At 43.3% G+C, this 19,633-nt stretch overlaps 1 protein-coding gene across 1 annotated transcript; it reads right to left on the bottom strand.

Moving 5' to 3' along the window:
• Nucleotides 1-437: 437 nt before the first annotated feature.
• Nucleotides 438-2,125, bottom strand: LOC124606528 (vegetative cell wall protein gp1-like). The gene is made up of 5 exons (XM_047138513.1): nucleotides 1,978-2,125; nucleotides 1,652-1,681; nucleotides 1,338-1,569; nucleotides 593-1,127; nucleotides 438-536 (listed from the first exon to the last, which is right to left on the bottom strand). The coding sequence occupies exons 1-5, from the start codon at nucleotides 2,123-2,125 to the stop codon at nucleotides 438-440; spliced, it is 1,044 nt and encodes a 347-aa protein (XP_046994469.1).
• Between the last annotated feature and the right edge of the window lie 17,508 nt (nucleotides 2,126-19,633).

Raw genomic sequence — 19,633 nt, 5'->3', positions numbered from 1 at the left:
TGGCAGTGATGTTGGCGACAGCCCAGAACATGTTGCAGTCCTGTTCCCCACAGACGAGCTGGGTGGAGCTACAACCAGGGCCAAATGCCTCAGAGCAGGTCAAGAAGAGGGCACGTAGTGTGATGTGAAGATGCCTATTGCAAAGAAACCCAGCACATTAGAAAAAGATATCTCAAGGTTGAAGCAGGGAGCTGAGGACTCAGATGCAACATGGGTGACAGGCATGAAGGAAGATGGTAAATGGACTGTTTGCACATGCAGATGGCTTGGTGAGCCAGTGGCAGGTGTGGAGAATGTCGGTGGCCTCACGGCAGGTGTGGAGAGTGCGGGTAGACTGGTGGCTGGCACAGAACGTTCTGGGGTCAGCAGCGAGCATGCTGATGGCACTGGAGCAGGTGACAGGAGACGCATAGTGTAAGACCACAAGTTGGGCAGCATTAAGGTGAAGGATGATGGAGAGGAGGCCTGGATGAGCGACACACAGGAGGTGCAGGGAAGGGTGCAAGGCCACCAGAGAGGGCTGTGATGAAGGGCAGCTGAGGGCAGTGATCAAAAATGGGTAGTGCCAGGCAGGGCTCCACCAAAGGCAGACAACAGATAATGCATCAGTAGGAGACAAGCTTGGAGTAGCAGAAGCAGAAGATGGATGAACTATTGCAGCAGCAAAAAGGAGCAAGGAAGACCATGGAGTAGATGGCACTGAGGGCACTGGAAGGTCAGGAGCAGGTTGGATGCAGGACGGCGTGGTCTGGGTCAGCTGCAGTGCAGGAGCCACTGGTACTGGAGGCAGAGGCACAGCAGCCACCAGGATGGTGATGATGGACACTGTGAACACAAGAACCAGTGGTGCTGCATAGGGTGGAGGCGCCATTTCAGACAGAGGCATCACATCGGGCAGAGACACTACATCGGGCAGAGGCACCACACCGTGTGGAGGTGGCAGAGCAGGAGGCACTGGAGTGGGAGGTGCTGGACAGGGCATAAGAGCTGCATCACAAGATGCCAGATTGGGTTTAGGAGCTGCATCAGCAGGTGCTGTAGTGGGGGGAGGAGATGCAATGGGAGACCCTGGGCTGCTCAGGCAGAATGCGCCGGAGCTGTGGATGCCAGAGCTGTTGATGCCGGAGCTGTGGAAACTGGAACTGTAGGACAAGTCTCAGAGGGCAGCACAGGATGCTAGTGTGTGAATGATTGTGGGAGCCAGGAGCTGAGGCAGTCAGGAGAGAATCATCGAGAAGAGTGAAATTGCAGACGAGGTGGTCCAGTGTGGGCAGGAAGATGGGCTGAGAGTTTAATATCATGTCAAACAGAGGGAAGTGGGGATAGTGGCCTGGTACTCTGTACCCGGGGGATGTTGGGATGGGGGAGATGCTGTCAGAGGAGCACTGAATTGTGCAGGAAGTGCCGAGCGAGAAGCAAAAGCTGTGGCATCCCAGCTGTAGCAAACGGGGGGTGTCACCCCCAAGAAACATTGAAGCAAATGAGCAGTTTTCTGGTTCAAATGATGCAACTGATGATCCCAGAACTGGACAACTTGTAGAAGCAAAAGTTCTGGCGCAGAAGTCACCACTGGAAATGAGCAAATGAAATGACACTGGAAGAACATCAGTCAGATGGGTGTGGAAGCAAACAGATGCAAAGGGTGTGCTACCTGGCTGAGCACAGAGACTGGGAATAAGGTCTGAAGAAACAGAGCCATGAAAAAGTTATCCTCATCACATACTAAAGTATGCTGTGATGGGTATGTTTATGCAGATGGGTAGGTGAATGCAAAAAACAAGAAGGTGCACAGGTAACATTGAAGAACAAAATATTATTTTTATAGGAAAGCAAACGAGACAACATGAACAACAGACAACAGATTCTCAATGAAAGAATCATAAGAGATCATCCTTACGTTATACAAGAAATGTCACTTGTTCAATACAGTTCCATAATGGTGCAAGAGAAGGCACACAGCCTGTCACAATAGGTTACTCTGCCGTAGACGACCATTGGTCGCCGTCATAATCAGTGGTTGCACTAGCACAGTGCTGTTCCTGGTGCACAGTATCAGGGAACATTGTGTGACTCTCTGATTTGAAGTTGGCTTCAGATGCAGATTTGCAGGTGGCTTCAGGCTCATATTCACATTCAGTGTAAGACTACTGGGGAGCTCCAAGTGGTGGTCCTATCAAGGCTGCCCAAATTTTATGGACACCAGTAAATGGCCAGGGTCACGTGCCTTTATAGATGCAAAGTAGTCCTTGATGTGTCTGGTGATCACACCACGCTTGTTACTGCAGTGGATGTCGCAATGAAGTTCAGCTGCATTGGCTGCAGACGTCTGGCAGGGTGGCATTCGACAGGGCAATGCTGTGTGGCATGTAGCTACAACATCAGGCACCAGCCTTATACTGCATCCCTCTTCCCTTTGAAAGGAGATCTAGATGTGTAGACAGTGGCCATGGTGGAGGTGAGAGCCAAGGACATGACACTTACAACAAATACGTATATGAATACCATAAATCAGCTTTCCTCATGTCTATGATAGTGCTCAAAATAAAATTAGCTAAAACTAGTTCTCAAACAATTTAAGTTTAGTGGTGATATTCATTTTCTCTCAGAAATTGATTGACCATATAAAAAGATTTCTCTATTATGTACTCTTTGAGATTTTGGGTAGTTGGTTATTGAGACATTTGATTTGTGGTTGTATGCATTAAACAGCTTAGTGTTGGAGTAATAAACTCATTTTTGAAGAACTTTCAATTCAGCATGCAGACTGTTTTTGGTTCTTCTGTTGTAGTATGATACTTGTTGCTGTCCTTGTAGAGAGATACATTGTTACTGAAGTAGGTCAACAAGGAAAAAAAATGTATTACAAGAAATGATAAGGATCACCTTCTCTCGAAAGAAGTACCTGCAAGAGTATCAGTGATGGACATCATTCATTATTCTGATGGATTTCTTTTGTGCAGTGAATTTTTTTTGTGAGAGGTTAAGCCCCCAATAATATAGTACAATATATTATTAATGACTGACAGTAGCCAAAGTAAAAAGCATTAATGATATCACTTCAGCCACTGAACACATAGTGCAAATATTGGTGAGCTGTGTTTTAAGAAGATGAAGTTTAATTTTGTCCATTCTGTCAGCATTTCTTCCATCACTGTATTACTTTCATCAAATAAACCACCTTCAGACATAATCATGATTTTATTTCAATGTACAATGCATTTCACAACACAGGGACTCATTTTCAAGTGCTTTGGCAGTCTGCATTCATTTCTTTCAGATTCAGTATCATCCTGGTCCTGGTGCAAATACCTTGTTAATTCTGGTCCTGGTATGATTACATTAGTATATTACAAGTGGCACATTGTGAATATAAGTTTACAAAACTAAAGACAAGTTGAAAAATAACTTACTAGTTCCTGTCAGGTCGATAGACACACAAACAAACACAAACATACACACAAAATTCAAGCTTTCGCAACAAACTGTTGCCTCATCAGGAAAGAGGGAAGGAGAGGGGAAGACGAAAGGAAGTGGGTTTTAAGGGAGAGGGTAAGGAGTCATTCCAATCCCGGGAGCGGAAAGACTTACCTTAGTGGGAAAAAAGGACAGGTATACACTCGCACACACGCACATATCCATCCACACATACAGACACAAGCAGACAGCTTGTGTCTGTATGTGTGGATGGATATGTGCGTGTGTGCGAGTGTATAACTGTCCTTTTTTCCCCCTAAGGTAAGTCTTTCCGCTCCCGGGATTGGAATGACTCCTTACCCTCTCCCTTAAAACCCACTTCCTTTCGTCTTCCCCTCTCCTTCCCTCTTTCCTGATGAGGCAACAGTTTGTTGCGAAAGCTTGAATTTTGTGTGTATGTTTGTGTTTGTTTGTGTGTCTATCGACCTGCCAGCGCTTTTGTTCGGTAAGTCACCTCATCTTTGTTTTTTTATATATAATTTTTCCCACGTGGAATGTTTCCTTCCATTATATTACTAGTTCCTGTAGTGGATAAGTGGTTTTGCAGCGCAGTATGCATAACATGTTTATGTACATAATGTGCCACTTTGTAATATAGCAATGTAATCTTACCAGGGCCAGAATTAATCTAAATTTGAAAAAAAAAAACACTTTGACGTAGACTGTCAAAGCATATGAAGATGAGCCCCCAGGGTTCAAAATGCACTATGCACTGAAATAAATCATGATTGTGACTGAGCGTGGTTGTTATTTATTAAAAGAGAGAGAGAGGAGTGTGGGCTGACACAGGTATTTTGTATCCTCAACCTTTTATATTGGTTGATCTCTTCACTTTCTTCAAGATTTCTTTGTGGTGTATTGAACCTCATATAATGGGTTTTATCTGCACGGTGTTAGGGATCATTTGATCATTTGGGGGGGGGGGGGGGGGAAGTTTAAGATTTCAGTAAAAACTGAATTCACAGTTTGTTCAAGACTGTTATCTGACAATTCGTTAACAATAATCACAGTATCACCTGCAAAATGGATAAATTTATTCTATTTCAGAAGAAAGACAGAGTTCCTTAATGAAAAACAAGAAATGGCAGTGAGCCTAACACAGAGCCTTGTGGCATACTGCAACTTAATGTTACCACTCAAATGAGGCAGGCTTTTCTGGACGAGCCATTCTGCATTACAGTCTCCTTTAGGTATGACTGAAGTGACAAAGCACATAAACCATAATATTCTGCCTTTTTCAAAAGGACTTGATAGTTTACACAATTGAAGGCTTTCGAGAGATCACAGAAATTCCTATAGGAGACTTTTTTTGTTAATGGTTTCCAGAACAAATCAACAGACAATATTGCTCGTTCAGAAAAGACTAGCATGAAACTCAAACTGGCTATTGTTGAGAATACTGTGGAAGCTGAAATGATTCACAATCAATCTGTGCAAGACTTTTTCAAGAATTTTTGAAAAGATACGTAAAAGGGAGATGGTTTGATAGTTCGTTATATTATTTTTATCACATATTCTGAAGAGTGGTGACATCTCTTACTACAGGCAGCTAAATCTACCAGGGACGATTCCTTCCTATAGAAGTATTCAATATGTTATATAATTTGACTTATATAGTTATAACAATATTTTACTAGAAATATTGTCTGCACTGACTGAGATTTTATTTTTTAATGATTTAATTATTCTTTAAATATCATTGACTCTAACAGGAAGTGAGGATATCTGTGGATATCTGTACAAGAGCCACTACTTTGTCCACAGATCCTTTAAAGCTGGCCTTATCTGCTGCTGTCAGAAAATGTTTTTTCAATATTTCTACAATCATTTCATGTTTCTTTACAGTATTGTCCTGTTTGATTTCTACATGTGCCATACTTCCTGTTTTTCTGCCAGTTTCCTTCTTTATCGCATTCCAAGTGGTTTTTACTTTATTTTCTGACTTCACAATTTCAGATTTTATGCACATACTTTTAGAGTTATTTATCACCTTCTTTAGGATGTAACAGTAAAATCTGTATTTTTCAAGAGACAAATAAGTTTACAATGTTCATTAACTTTAATGACATTACTGTACTGTAGATGTATGCAAGTCAGATTTTCCATAATACTCATATTCCCTGATATCATTACTAACATGTTCATCATCCAACATTATTAGTAGCCAAATTTTTTAATATTGTGGCTGGTTACTGAAACTATGTGTTCCTGAATAATGGACAACTTTCTGGACCACTGTAAGTGACTTTAAATCTATGTGAAGAGTATTATTTCTAGTATTGATTCCACAAACAAAGATGTTGGTTGAAAAATGAGAAGTATTCTTTATATCAAATATATATATTCTTTATATCAAATATATATTAAGAAATAAATATATTAGCAGCCAGTTGTTTTTATCTCCAGTTCCTTGAAAAGGCCTCTCCATGTTTTCACATTCATATTGATATTTGGAAGGCTAACCAGCCATGAGACTGTCACCCATGACAGATAGTCAGTTATCCAGAATACTTTTGCTACAACCTTGTATGTATTACTTAGATATGCACTGTGGCATTGGACTGCTGATAAGCTACACTTTGAATATTCCACCATCTAATAAAGCCCACCTCTTTATAAAAAAGCAGTGCAGCAGGTACTCTTATTGTGTTCACACTTAGCAACTGTTTGTATCAATACATGGATTGTTTCTAAGTTCATATCTATGTTCTCAACTGTCGTTCACTTGTATGTGGAAGAAGAATAAACTTTGGTTCATTGTGGCCATTTGTTGTTTGTGTCCTACAGTATGATATCACTGGCAATGAGTGCAATGTTCACTTCCGTGGGCTCAGTCTATTTAGTTCCTTCATTTCCTCTGACCATGGAGGCAGTTGCTCCAATGCAGCAGCAGGCTCTTATGGTTATCATCATGAACTTGTCGGCCACACTGAGTATGCAGGCAACCATGATGTCCGTGTATCCACTGCCCTTTCCCACTTATGAATATGCAGCTGAAGACTGGGAGGCTTACATGAAGTGGCTTTGACAACACTTCCTTGCTTTTGGTGGCGCTGATGTATACATGTGTAGGGCGTTGTTCCATTCTTAGATTTCTCCTTGGACCTACCAGTTGTGCCAGCCAGCCCTGCACCAGGAACCTGTATCACTTTGGTTTGATGAAATGCGTAAGTTGTCAAATTATCACTGTAAATGCATGCATGTCATTTCAGTACAGAGACCTATTGGTGTCATATGGCCATCTTCTGTGGCTTCAGTTGCAAATATCAGTTTGATACTAATGCTCAACATGATTTTTATGCTGAATCTTCAGCATGTGATGTCACCATTCAATTAGCACCTGACAGGGAGGTGCTGCACCGCATGGTACAGAGCAAGAATCCACCTTAGGCTGAAATGTTAAATACGGCTTAATTTTTTTTGAGAATCTCATGCTTCTGGTGATCAGATTAAGGCTTGCTGTGACATCACTGTGGTGGTGTCTGTCCCTGGTCATTGGGCATCAGTGAGTTCTCAGGGGGAGGACAATGTGGCAGCTGTACAAATGCAGCCTCCATGTCACACTGGACAGTGACAAACCAAACAACAACAACAACAACAACAACAATCACAGCAACTGGAGCCCAACAGTCACTCCATGTCCAATACTGCAAAGTGTGACTACCAAAGTGAGACACAACAGCCAAGTGACTGCTTATGACAGCTGCACAGGTGTCTCCCACCTCCACTTGTGACATGCCATCTATGTATCTGGTCACACCCAATGATTGCCCCCAGCTTGTTCTGGCTCATTGTACTATTTAGTATGCTAGCTACAAGTGTACTGTGTCTGTCTTGCCATGCGGCTACACCATACATTTTATCCATTGTGAGCTGTTGTCCTGTGAGATCATTATGTATACTTGTTCTGGAGGTGTTGTCTCATGTTTTTTATGTTGTGAGTTACAACATAATTGGCAACAGCTCGGGCATTTTTTGTATTTGCTATATTGCCATGGACACTGTGCAACAGGCTACCTTACTGAGTGTGTTGATAGAAGTTGTGCTACAGTAATTTCTGCAACTACAGTTAGAGGGACAGAAATGTCTGGAAGCCTTGTTGTCCACATCGTTCTCCTGGCAGTTAGATACAAAGCCGCCATTGTTACCCCCTTGCGATAAGATGGCAGAAGAGTGGAATGCATAGGAGTAGCCTCAGCAGCAGCACTTTGCCACATTCCAGGTAATGAATCCAGCTGTTGTACAATTGTTTTTCCTGTCGTGGATCTGCAAACTGGCCCCTCTCATGGAACCAGCACAAATGACCTTTGACAAAATGTATGCTACACTAACTACCTACTTTCACGGACACTGCCATGTCATTGCATCCCATGTGGAATTTTAGCAGTGTCGTACACAGCTTAATTAGTCATACAACACATGGGCAGCTGAACTGCAGGGACTCAGTAGGAAATGCCTTTCTGTGACTCCAGTAACTAAGGAATCACAAGCATAGGAGATGATTAGGATTGCTACCATTTGGGTGGCTCCATATAAGAAGATGCATCAGAAAGCTCTACAATTGGAAGACCCTACTTTGGGGGATGTTTTAAAATGGGCCCAATCATTCAAAGTTTCTCAGGCTATAGTCCATTGATTAGAATTCTGGGGTAAGTTGGCAACCATCATGTCAGACACAGGAGGGGAATCCAACTTTCATAACACAGAAAATGTGGCAACAGTGGAATGCAAACACCGCTGCACTCTGGCTCCATCTTGTAAATAAGAAAACAAGCCCCCCCCCCCCCCCCCCCAAAGCCATCAGTCATTTCCATCATACGTGGACTGTTTTTGAACATGTCAGAGAAGACTGCCTCAACAGGTGGGCATAGTGTGAGGCTTACCAGAAGGAAGGATATCTTGCGTCCATCTGCCATGCTCTTGCCAGACAAGTCACCTCAACAGAAACTAATGGACATTAATGTGGTTTTGTTGGAGTCTCATTCTACGGTGGTGTCACATAAGAGACTGTTCATCACATTCACTTTGTGCAATAAACAAGTTCAGCTACAGGTGCCAGTGCCTCTGCATTCTTGTTAAACACCCAAACCCATCTCCAGCTGGGAGCACTGCCCCTTCTGTCCACAGTTTGATACTTAGTGGCATATAATAAACAACACCTTCCACCCACAGGACCACTCACAATTGTGGTGATGTGTAAAAATGTTATACCACACCTTACCTTTACTTACAGTTCACAGCATAGAAATGGAGAATCTATTGTGGCCTTAATGCTATTCCAGCTTTTAGAATGTCATCAATGACTCTGTTCACCTGGTCTCAGAACAAGTACCATTTCAATTGGAAACCATCAGTAAGCAGTACCTTAACATTTCCTCTGGGGGTTTGGGAAAAGTGAACAACTTTATGGCACACATTAAATTAAAGAAATCAGTGTGCCTTCACTTGTTATATACATGACCCCTGTCCCTTGTGAGATAAAGTCAAGGAGGATGCAGACAGACTGACAGCCTTGGATATCATTCAACCATGTCTGCATATCAATGACCAACACCTTTGGTTACTGTGAAGAAACCATCAGGGAAACTGCACCTGTGTGGAGACTTTAAGATTATTGACAAGTCCCAGTCAGAGAACAATATGTGTCCCATTCGAAAATTGGAGAGCTTTTCTCTGCACTTGTGGGAGGCCAGTATTTTTTCAAAGTCAATCTATGCAGAGCTTACTTACATCTACTGCTGGATGATAACTCACATAAACTACTGATCATCAACATGCCACATGGATTATATCACTTCAAACAGCTAGTTTTCAGGATGGCTAGTGCCCCAGCCCTCTTTCAAAGGTTCTTCAAGTAACAGCTGCACAATGTTCTGGGCAGCATGAATTACCTAGATGATATTGTGGTGAAGGGAGCCACAATGGAATAACACGTAGGTAACTTGTGGTGGCTGTTCCACATCCTCCAGTCCACATGCCCCAAATGCAGTCTTGAAAAACTCACTTGTTTTCAACAGTCAGTGGAATACCAAGAATACATTGTCTCTCATAACAGTATTAAGCCCGCACAGAAGCTAGTCAAAGTTGTGATCGTACTTCCTCATAGCAGATATTACAGAAGGTCCATGCCCTCTTGCGTAAAGTAACATACAGGGTGTTGATAAATGAATACCGAGGTTTTAATGCTTTATAATATTTATTATATTAAACTTACAGTTATAAATGATATGTTAAATGAAAGAGCAACTCAAACAATTTTACCAAGAACCTTATAAATGATCAATGTGACCACCATTTGTCACACGGCACACATCCAGTCTATAGCCGAGTGCTGGATAGGCCACAGGGGGCCCAACGACAGTGCTTGCTTCTGACGAGACCACATTCCCTGTCAGGATCCCAGCCCACTGCTGCATTACTTTCACCTCCACCACCAGATAATCCTGGTAAATGGCATTATCCTGCTAGCCATGGATCAACAATCTCCCTGGATAGTCCCATCGGAATCTCTGTGGCCAAATGAACACCTAGTTCGAATCAGTGTGAACAACAGTAAGCATCCTTGTCGACCCAGTGGAAGCAGGGTCATGCTGAGTTTGTGGGCCCCTTGCTGGAAACTACCCAGTGATTGCATCGATGCCTGCTCTAACTTTATATATGCTGTTAACTGTTATTCCATGAGTGCAAAGGCTATGGTCACAGTGCTCAGTAGAATTTTTGCTACTGATCGATCTTTCCTCATGCTGGTGTCGGACAATAGCCCACAATTCCCCTCCCAGATTTTTGGCAACTTGTGCTGCAGAAATGGGGTTCACCACCTGCTGTCTCCACCTTTTCAACCCCATTCAAATCATGAGGCTAAAACATTCATGTGCACCTTCAAAACACAGATGAAGAACTATGTGGCCAATGTCATTACAGATAAGGCGTTAACACTCTTTCTGAGTTCCTACAAGTCGACACTGATATGGGATTAGAGTCCAGTGGAACTCCTGCATTGCCATCAGCCCTGCACAATCCTCCATCTGCTACTGCCATCTGCCCCTGCCTGTGGGGCTGTTTGTGGTGCTGTCTCCAAGTTTATGGCTGGGCAACTGTGTATGGGCTTCGGGCTTCAGATGCCATGAGATGTGTATTTTGGCAGTTATCAGGCAAGAGTGGGAACACCGTGTGTTGACAGTGGCTATGGAGAGTTGGACAATAACACACCATCAAAATAAGCTCTGCCTGTGACAGAGAACCTAGCTGCTTCCACCTCTGGGACCTCCAGAAAACACACATGAGTGATGCCACCCGACATTTCTCGTCTGCAGGTCCCTCTGCTACCTCCTCTCCTACACCCAAGCCGTTCCTGGCCTCTGGTTCTCAGTACTGTTCACCAATCACAGCCATGTCCTCATCTCCCTTTATTTATAGGCTACTGAGATGGGGCAGGTGTCGGAAGAAGATCAGGTTGTGGTACCGGTCATCCCCTCACCTCTGAAACTGCCTTCCGCATCATGTCCTGACATAGACATGGACTGGACTGTACTACCAGTACTGGAGCCACCACGAATCTGACTGCACCACTAGGTAGGGGCCTTCTGCCATACGCTCCAGTCTGTGCTGACCAGGAGCTGGCCAAACTGGAGGAGCCAGCATTTCCAAAGACATCAATCTGGTTCAGAGCACTGCCCAGGCCCCTGGCTAGGTGTGGGTCAGCTCATCGAGATGCAGTTCGCCCTTCCTCATGGAAGAAGGAATGTGATAATCCACTGGGCTACCACCTAGATGTCATGATTTACAGATACAGAGCAACATCTGCCAGGAGATACTGCAGCAGAGTGATCATGCATGACAGCTGTGCAGGCACCTCCCTGTGCTATACCATCTACATACACTCCTGGAAATGGAAAAAAGAACACATTGACACCGGTGTGTCAGACCCAACATACTTGCTCCGGACACTGCGAGAGGGCTGTACAAGCAATGATCACACGCACGGCACAGCGGACACACCAGGAACCGCGGTGTTGGCCGTCAAATGGCGCTAGCTGCGCAGCATTTGTGCACCGCCGCCGTCAGTGTCAGCCAGTTTGCCGTGGCATACGGAGCTCCATCGCAGTCTTTAACACTGGTAGCATGCCGCGACAGCGTGGACGTGAACCGTATGTGCAGTTGACGGACTTTGAGCGAGGGCGAATAGTGGGCATGTGGGAGGCCGGGTGGACGTACCGCCGAATTGCTCAACACGTGGGGCGTGAGGTCTCCACAGTACATCGATGTTGTCGCCAGTGGTCGGCGGAAGGTGCACGTGCCCGTCGACCTGGGACCGGACCGCAGCGACGCACGGATGCACGCCAAGACCGTAGGATCCTACGCAGTGCCGTAGGGGACCGCACCGCCACTTCCCAGCAAATTAGAGACACTGTTGCTCCTGGGGTATCGGCGAGGACCATTCGCAACCGTCTCCATGAATCTGGGCTACAGTCCCGCACACCGTTAGGCCGTCTTCCGCTCACGCCCCAACATCGTGCAGCCCGCCTCCTGTGGTGTCGCGACAGGCGTGAATGGAGGGACGAATGGAGACGCGTCGTCTTCAGCGATGAGAGTCGCTTCTGCCTTGGTGCCAATGATGGTCGTATGCGTGTTTGGCGCCGTGCAGGTGAGCGCCACAATCAGGACTGCATACGACCGAGGCACACAGGGCCAACACCCGGCATCATGGTGTGGGGAGCGATCTCCTACACTGGCCGTACACCACTGGTGATCGTCGAGGGGACACTGAATAGCGCACGGTACATCCAAACCGTCATCGAACCCATTGTTCTATCATTCCTAGACCGGCAAGGGAACTTGCTGTTCCAACAGGACAATGCACGTCCGCATGTATCCCGTGCCACCCAACGTGCTCTAGAAGGTGTAAGTCAACTACCCTGGCCAGCAAGATCTCCGGATCTGTCCCCCATTGAGCATGTTTGGGACTGGATGAAGCGTCGTCTCACGCGGTCTGCACGTCCAGCACGAACGCTGGTCCAACTGAGGCGCCAGGTGGAAATGGCATGGCAAGCCGTTCCACAGGACTACATCCAGCATCTCTACGATCGTCTCCATGGGAGAATAGCAGCCTGCATTGCTGCGAAAGGTGGATATACACTGTACTAGTGCCGACATTGTGCATGCTCTGTTGCCTGTGTCTATGTGCCTGTGGTTCTGTCAGTGTGATCATGTGATGTATCTGACCCCAAGAATCTGTCAATAAAGTTTCCCCTTCCTGGGACAATGAATTCACGGTGTTCTTATTTCAATTTCCAGGAGTGTATGTGATCACCGCCTGGTGAATGCCTTCAGTTTACTCTCACTCATCATGCTATTTACTATCTAGCTAGAACTCTTCTGTACCTGTTTTGGCATGTGGCTGTGCTATACATTGTAACCTTTGCGAAGTATTGTCCTCTGAGCTCATTAAATATATGTTCTGGAAGTCTCATCTTCTGTTTTTTTATGTTGTTTCATCTTTTATTGTATAAAATAATTGGTTGCTCTTTCCATACACAGAACTAATTTGTCCATGGCAGTATGGAAGAATGATACAAAGATAGTCATTGGTACAAAGAGTGTGCGAAAGTCTACACCACACTTGCCACCAATCACAAATTTATATTTTATCTTTTCTCTTTTATTGGTGATTCATAAAATGTCAAAACATAGAATCAAAAATGGAAGTTATATTACTTTACTTACTTTTTGAAAGACATGACGTAATTTTTGTACCTACTGGGAAGAGACGGGGAAGTAACAGAAAAACCTAAGCTTTAACACAGATTTTTTTTTTTGCAGTTATATTTCAGTTACTACATTTTATATACACTTCATAGTCACTTTTTGTCAGGCTGACTATGCTAAGCACGTGAAACCTGTACCCAAGTTATTGGCTATGCCTACTGGGTAGGGACGGGGAAATCATAGAAAAACCTAATTTAACATTGATTTTATTTACAGTTATATTTCAGTTACTACAATTTTATATACACTTCATAGTCATTTTTTGTCAGGCTGACTAAGCTAAGCAGGTGAGATCAGTATCCAGGTTATTGGCCAAGCTTCCTTCTACTCATATGAAGTTTTCTCCTCAGATTATAATGTATAATTTGTGTATTTTTACCTCATTTATAACTTACTTATAACTGCGAAAACATTCAGTTACTTTATGCAAGATAATGAAATCTATATGATTTATAAAGTAAATATTAGCAATGAAGCTGCCATGATTCATCATTTGGTGACGACAATGTTCAAGATGTGGGAAGGCATCAACTTTGGATTAAGATGCAAAGTGTATTTTATTTTTTCTTTGGATTGTAGACACATATTACTGTTGATGTTTACTCTTTGTTTTTATGTTTGACAGTTCCTTGCTTACTACAGTTCTTGCCAAGTCTCATTTAGCTAACTGGGTAAAATAAAACAGTTAAATCGAATATTGCTAAACATTGAATCAGTATTATCAGATAATGGAATGTGACTACAACCTAATGGGACAAAGTATGTAACTAAATATTCCACAATCATTAAGGCAATTATAAATCAGGAATGTATTACACATTATGCTGTTACTTTTACTTATACCTGATGCAGTCAGTTACTCTTCTGTCAGTAAACTATGAGTATCTGCTATTGATTTTAGTACTCAAATGTCTGTCACTTAGTTAATGATGATTATCATTCTTATTTGTAGCTTCAATACTGTCATTGTGAGCATGGAAGAGAGCAGCAAGATATACATAGGAAAATGCTTACACAGTGCTTTTAAAGTAATTAAACACAACAAAACTATCTACACAGAGGAAAAATGGAATAATAAATATCTATGAATAAACCCACAATTTAAGATGAAAACTGAAAATTCCCCCCAATAGACAGATTATGTTAAGAATATACACAGTTATTAGTGTTTGCAGGTTTAATCCTACAATCATTAGGAATATCTTCAGAAAGAATATTATTTCTGCCAACAGAATTTCTCTAAAACAGTTTTATTTAAACCACTATTGGCCAGTTTTGGGTATATAGGCATTTTCAAGAAGACAAGTCCATGATTATTTGTTATATGATTTGCAAGAAAGAACTAGGGAATATTATTGTTTAAAAAATATCTGTATATGCCCGTAACATGTGTTTAATGAATGTGAGAAGAATACAGTGTGATGTAAAAAAACTTCTCCTATTAATCCTTCTTTTATTATTTGTAACGCACTTGTATTGGTTATGCAGCATGCTTATATATACATATATGTCACATAACTAGATGCCCCAGATGTTGTTTGCAAGTCATATGATATACATATGTGCATATCTCCTTCAACTGGCTGTAATACCAGAAATAGCCAAACTAAAATAAAAAAGCAGAATAATAAAATGCACTGAAAGAAATATTAAAACATTTGAAGAAGATATATCTTGTTGATGTGCAAAAATATTGAAGATGCACTATAAAAGTGATCATTTCAGATATATCATACTGTTAGCAACATCTAAGAAAGCACTTTTGTTTTCAGTATTATTGGAATGGCCCATTGGGCTCAGGTCATCACACTGCTCTTCCAGCTTTTGTCTACAAATTATCAACTGATTTGTTTTAATTCATGGATCCCTAACAAGTCTACATTTAAGTAAAATATATGTTGATTCTTGTGGCAAAACCTTGAATTGCACCTGCAAGAACCACACATGCAACATTCCAAGGTGGTTGCCACATTTATTTTCTAGTGAAACTAGATTTTTCTCATGCACCAAAAGAAACAAATCATCAGCCCATGCGACAATGCCTAAAAAATTACTGACTGCTTTGTAGCCTGCAGCCACTACTACTTGGTTAAATAGTTCCTCAACTGGCCTCACGAGGCTATATTGACCTCGTTCCAGGCCTCCCACCACAAAAAAATTACTGGCAGTTCAGAGAATCGAATATGGACCCTCTGGATGACAATCAGCCATACTGAGCACTCAGCTATGGAGCTGTACAATCATGGGGGATGAAGATGTGGGTAGAAAGAGGGGGTGGAGGACATGATGAAAGAAAGGTGGAGGGGGCAGGTGGGTGATGAGGAAGAGGCCGTTGGAAGATGGAGAGGGGGGAAGTTACAGGCAGGGGAGGGGGGCAGGAGATTGAGAGGGGAGGAGGTAGCAAACAGGTGGGAAAGGGAGACTGGGAGGAGGAGATGAACAGGAGGGTGAGGAAGTGATGGACAATGGTGGTGAGGGAAGGAGATAGAAAGAGAGGAGAAGGAAGTATAGGGAGGGGGAGGAGGAGGTGGACAGAGAGAGGGGGAAGAAGAGGTAGAAAGAAAGGATGAGCAGGAAATTGAAAATGAGAGGGGGAAGAGGAGATGGATAGATAGTTGGAGATGAGGTGATGGACAGAGGGTAAGGAGAGCAACGGGGGGGGGGGGGGGGGGCACTGGTCAGAGAGAGAAGAGGTGTAGGGGCAGGTGATTGGTGGAGGCGGTAGTGGGCAGATGGAAAAGGAGAGGAGAAGATGGACAGGTGGAGGTGGAGGTGATGGACATAGAGACGGGGGAGGAGATGAACAGAGAGAGGGTAGGAGGGATAGAGAATGGGGGAGGAGGACATGGTCAGATAGACAGGGTCAGGAAGAAAAGGAGCGAGAAAAAGGGAGAAGAAGATGGATAGATAGGGAGAGTGAATGTAGTGTACGAGGCATGTGGAAGTTGAAGAGGGGTAGTGGGTAGGTGGAAAAGGAGAAGGGCAGGAGGGGCATAAAGTGATGGACAGTGAGAGGGAGGGCAGGAGATGGATCAAGAGAAGGGGAGAAAATATGGACAGAGGGAGGTGGAGGACAGAGTGAATAGAGAGAGGAGGAGGGGGATACAGAGTGAGGGAAGGAGGTGATGAATAGAAAGAGTAGGAGGAGGAGATGGATAGAGAAGAGAAGGAGATGGAAGGAGAGAGGGGGAGAAGGAGATAGAGAGACAGACGGGGAGGATATGATCACAGAGAGAGGGGAGGGGGGAGTGAGGAGGAGTATAGTGCAGGTGTTGGATGGAGCTGGTAGTGGTCGTATGGAAAAAGAAGACAGAGAACAGGAGATGGACAGGAAGGAGGGCAATGACACAGATAGAAGGTTACAGAAGAGAGGTAGGAGGAGGAGGAGGAGGAGGATATGGATGAAGAAAGGGGGAAGGTGAGACAAACTGAGAAAGTGGGAGATGACGGGTAGAAAGAGGAGGTGTTCACATAGAGCGGGGAGGAAGGGATGGACAAAGGGGGAGAAGGAATCAGAGAGGGAGAAGGAAGGAGGAGACAGATAGAGAGAAGGGAGGAGGTGAAACTTGCTGGCAGATCAAAACTGTGTGCCGGACTGAGACTCGAACTGGGGACCTTTGCCTTTTGCGGGCAAGTGCTCTACCGACTGAGCTACCCAAGCACGATTCACACCCCATCCTCACAGCTTTACTTCTGCCAGTACCTTGTCTCCGACCTTCCAAACTTAGCAGAAGCTCTCCTGCAGACCTTGCAGAACTAGCACTCCTGAAAGAAAGGATATAGCGAGACATGGCTTAGCCACAGCCTTGGGGATGTTTCCAGAATGAGATTTTCACCCTGCAGCAGAGTGTGCACTGATATGAAACTTCCTGGCAGATTAAAACTGTGTGCCGGCCCGAGACTCGAACTTGGGACCTTTGCCTTTTGGGACATTCTGGAAACATCCCCAAGGCTGTGGCTAAGTCATGTCTCCACAATATCCTTTCTTTCAGGAGTGCTAGTTCTGCAAGGTCTGCAGGAGAGCTTCTGTTAAGTTTGGAAGGTAGGAGACGAGGTACTGGCAGAAGTAAAGCTATGAGGATGGGGCGTGAGTCGTGCTTGGGTAGCTCAGTCGGTAGAGCACTTGCCCGCGAAAGGCGAAGGTCCCGAGTTAAAGTCTCAGTCTGGCACAAAGTTTTAATCTGCCAGGAAGTTTCATATCAGTGCACACTCTGCTGCAGAGTGAAAATCTCATTCTGGAAGGGAGGAGGTGTTGGACAAAGGTTGAGGAGAAGATGAATGGAGAGGAAAGAAAAGTTGTAGTTAGGAGGGAAGAGGAATTCAAGTGATGGGAGAAAAAGTGATCAAAAGAGACAGGATGGATGAGGAGATGGGCAGCAGGGGGCAGGGGGGGGGGGGGGGGAGGGAAGGAGGAGATGAGCAGTGTTAGGGGGAAGTTGATCAACAGTAGTATCATGGAGCACACATTTCCAAATATATTGAAGAAAAGTACAGTTAAACCTGTGCATAAAGAGGAGCCATCAAACTTCAGGCCCATATCACTAATACCAATTTTCGGTAAAATATTTGAAATTGTTTTGTTGACACAACTTATTGATTATTTCACAAAGAATAATTTACTAGCAGGAACACATGGCTTCAGAAAGCATCACAGTACCATTATGGCAATTACCGAATTTCTCCACAAGGTGTATGATGCCCTGGATGAGGGAATGCAGACAGCAGGGATATTTCTAGATCTTACTAAAGCATTTGACACAGTGAAGCATGAGCTACTACTAAGCAAACTGGAAACTTACAATACAAATGCCACACCCGTATAACTACTGATCACTTATCCAACCAATCATAAGTAGTGTACAAAGCTGAGTTATGAAATTAATGGTCAGATCAAACATTTCCAATCCAGCTATGAAACAGTAAAACAAGGTGTACCTCAGGGCTCGGTATTGGGATCTTTCCTTTCCCTGGTCTACATTAATGATTTAGAAGCGTCTCTATACTCCCAATTAGTAAGTTATGCAGATGATACCTCACTTTTGTTCTTTTGCAAACAAAGTAATGACTTGACATTGGCTGCAACTGATGGCTTAAGTCAAATAACTACTTACTTCCATGATCAAGGTCTAAACATCAATATTAGCAAATCCCAGCTATTTAGATTTAAAGGGTAACATAAGTGGCATCAAAAAAGTACACAGACAAATGTAGATTTTTGGGGATATACCTAGACGAAAATCTTAGCTGGGTAGATCATATCAATTTTGCATGCAATAAAATCAGCAGTTCACAGCACTTAATTAGCAAACTATCAAAATTAGTCTCTGAAGAAACATTAAAAACTGCTTATTATGGGACAATATTTGCATATATGAATTATGGAATAGACGTATGGGGATGTGCTGCTGACAGACACATGAACAGAATCCTAACACTGCAGAAAAGAGCAATCAGGAGCATGCATCGACTAGGATACAGAGATTCATGTAGGGAAACCTTTGTACAACATAAATATCTAACAGTATATTCCTTGTATCTGTACAAATTAATAACATTCTTTGTGGACCGTAAAAATAATGAAACTAAGTGCTCTGATGTGCATACCCATAACACAAGACAGAAAGATTGCTTCTTCAGAAACAGAACTAAACTAAAGACAACAGATCATAGTCCTTGGATTAATGGCCAGATATTGTTTAACAAACTGCCAAGTGATGTAAGATGCCACAGAGGTAAAATATTAAAATACTTTTTATCTCTCAAATGTTTGTACTCACTGAATGAATACTGATATTAAAATGTAGCTATTCTTAAATGTAGGCCTAACTCTTCTATCTATACGATGTACTATTCTGAGGTGATTGTAATATTTGTAACAACATACTGTAAAATCAAATACCTATACTATGTAATAATTGTATGCTGCATTATGAAGTACTGTACCATATATTGGCAAGTGCATCACCCGTAAGTGGCTTCTTGTACATATGAATTGCAAATTCCTACTGTTTGTACAAAAATTGTATGAAAATGCTATGACGTTTGCAAAAGCAACCAGTTGGTGACTATATGAAAAAAAAAAAAAGAGAGAGAGAGAGAGAGAGAGAGAGAGAGAGAGAGAGAGAAATAAAAGTAGGAGATGGGTAGGTGCCGGGGGGAGTTGATGGACAGACAGAGAAGAAGAAGATAGAGAGAGACAGAGAAGATGGAAAGTGAGAAGGGGGAAGAACAGAGTTAGAAAGGGTCGGGGGACATGAGGGAGTGGTAGGTAGTATATGCAGGAGGCAGCTGGAATATGGAGAGGAGTAGTGGGAAAGTGGAAAAGGAAGTGAGGAGAAGAGGAAGAGATGTAGCAGGCAGGTGGAAGATGGAGACATGTAGATGGCAACTGGAA

Source organism: Schistocerca americana, chromosome 3 (genome assembly GCF_021461395.2).
Source record: "Schistocerca americana isolate TAMUIC-IGC-003095 chromosome 3, iqSchAmer2.1, whole genome shotgun sequence".
Taxonomy (NCBI): domain Eukaryota; kingdom Metazoa; phylum Arthropoda; class Insecta; order Orthoptera; family Acrididae; genus Schistocerca; species Schistocerca americana.
This window is presented reverse-complemented; position numbering and strand designations above follow the sequence as displayed.

Excerpts from the sequence above, each read along its gene's own strand:
- LOC124606528 (XM_047138513.1), bottom strand. The coding sequence starts at position 2,125 with ATGAGCCTGAAGCCACCTGCAAATCTGCATCTGAAGCCAACTTCAAAT. Across the intron at positions 1,682-1,977 it reads CAATGGTCGTCTACGGCAGA|ACCTTATTCCCAGTCTCTGT; the intron begins GTAACCTATTGT and ends CTGTTTCTTCAG. Across the intron at positions 1,128-1,337 it reads CAACATCCCCCGGGTACAGA|CTCCGGCATCAACAGCTCTG; the intron begins GTACCAGGCCAC and ends CAGTTTCCACAG.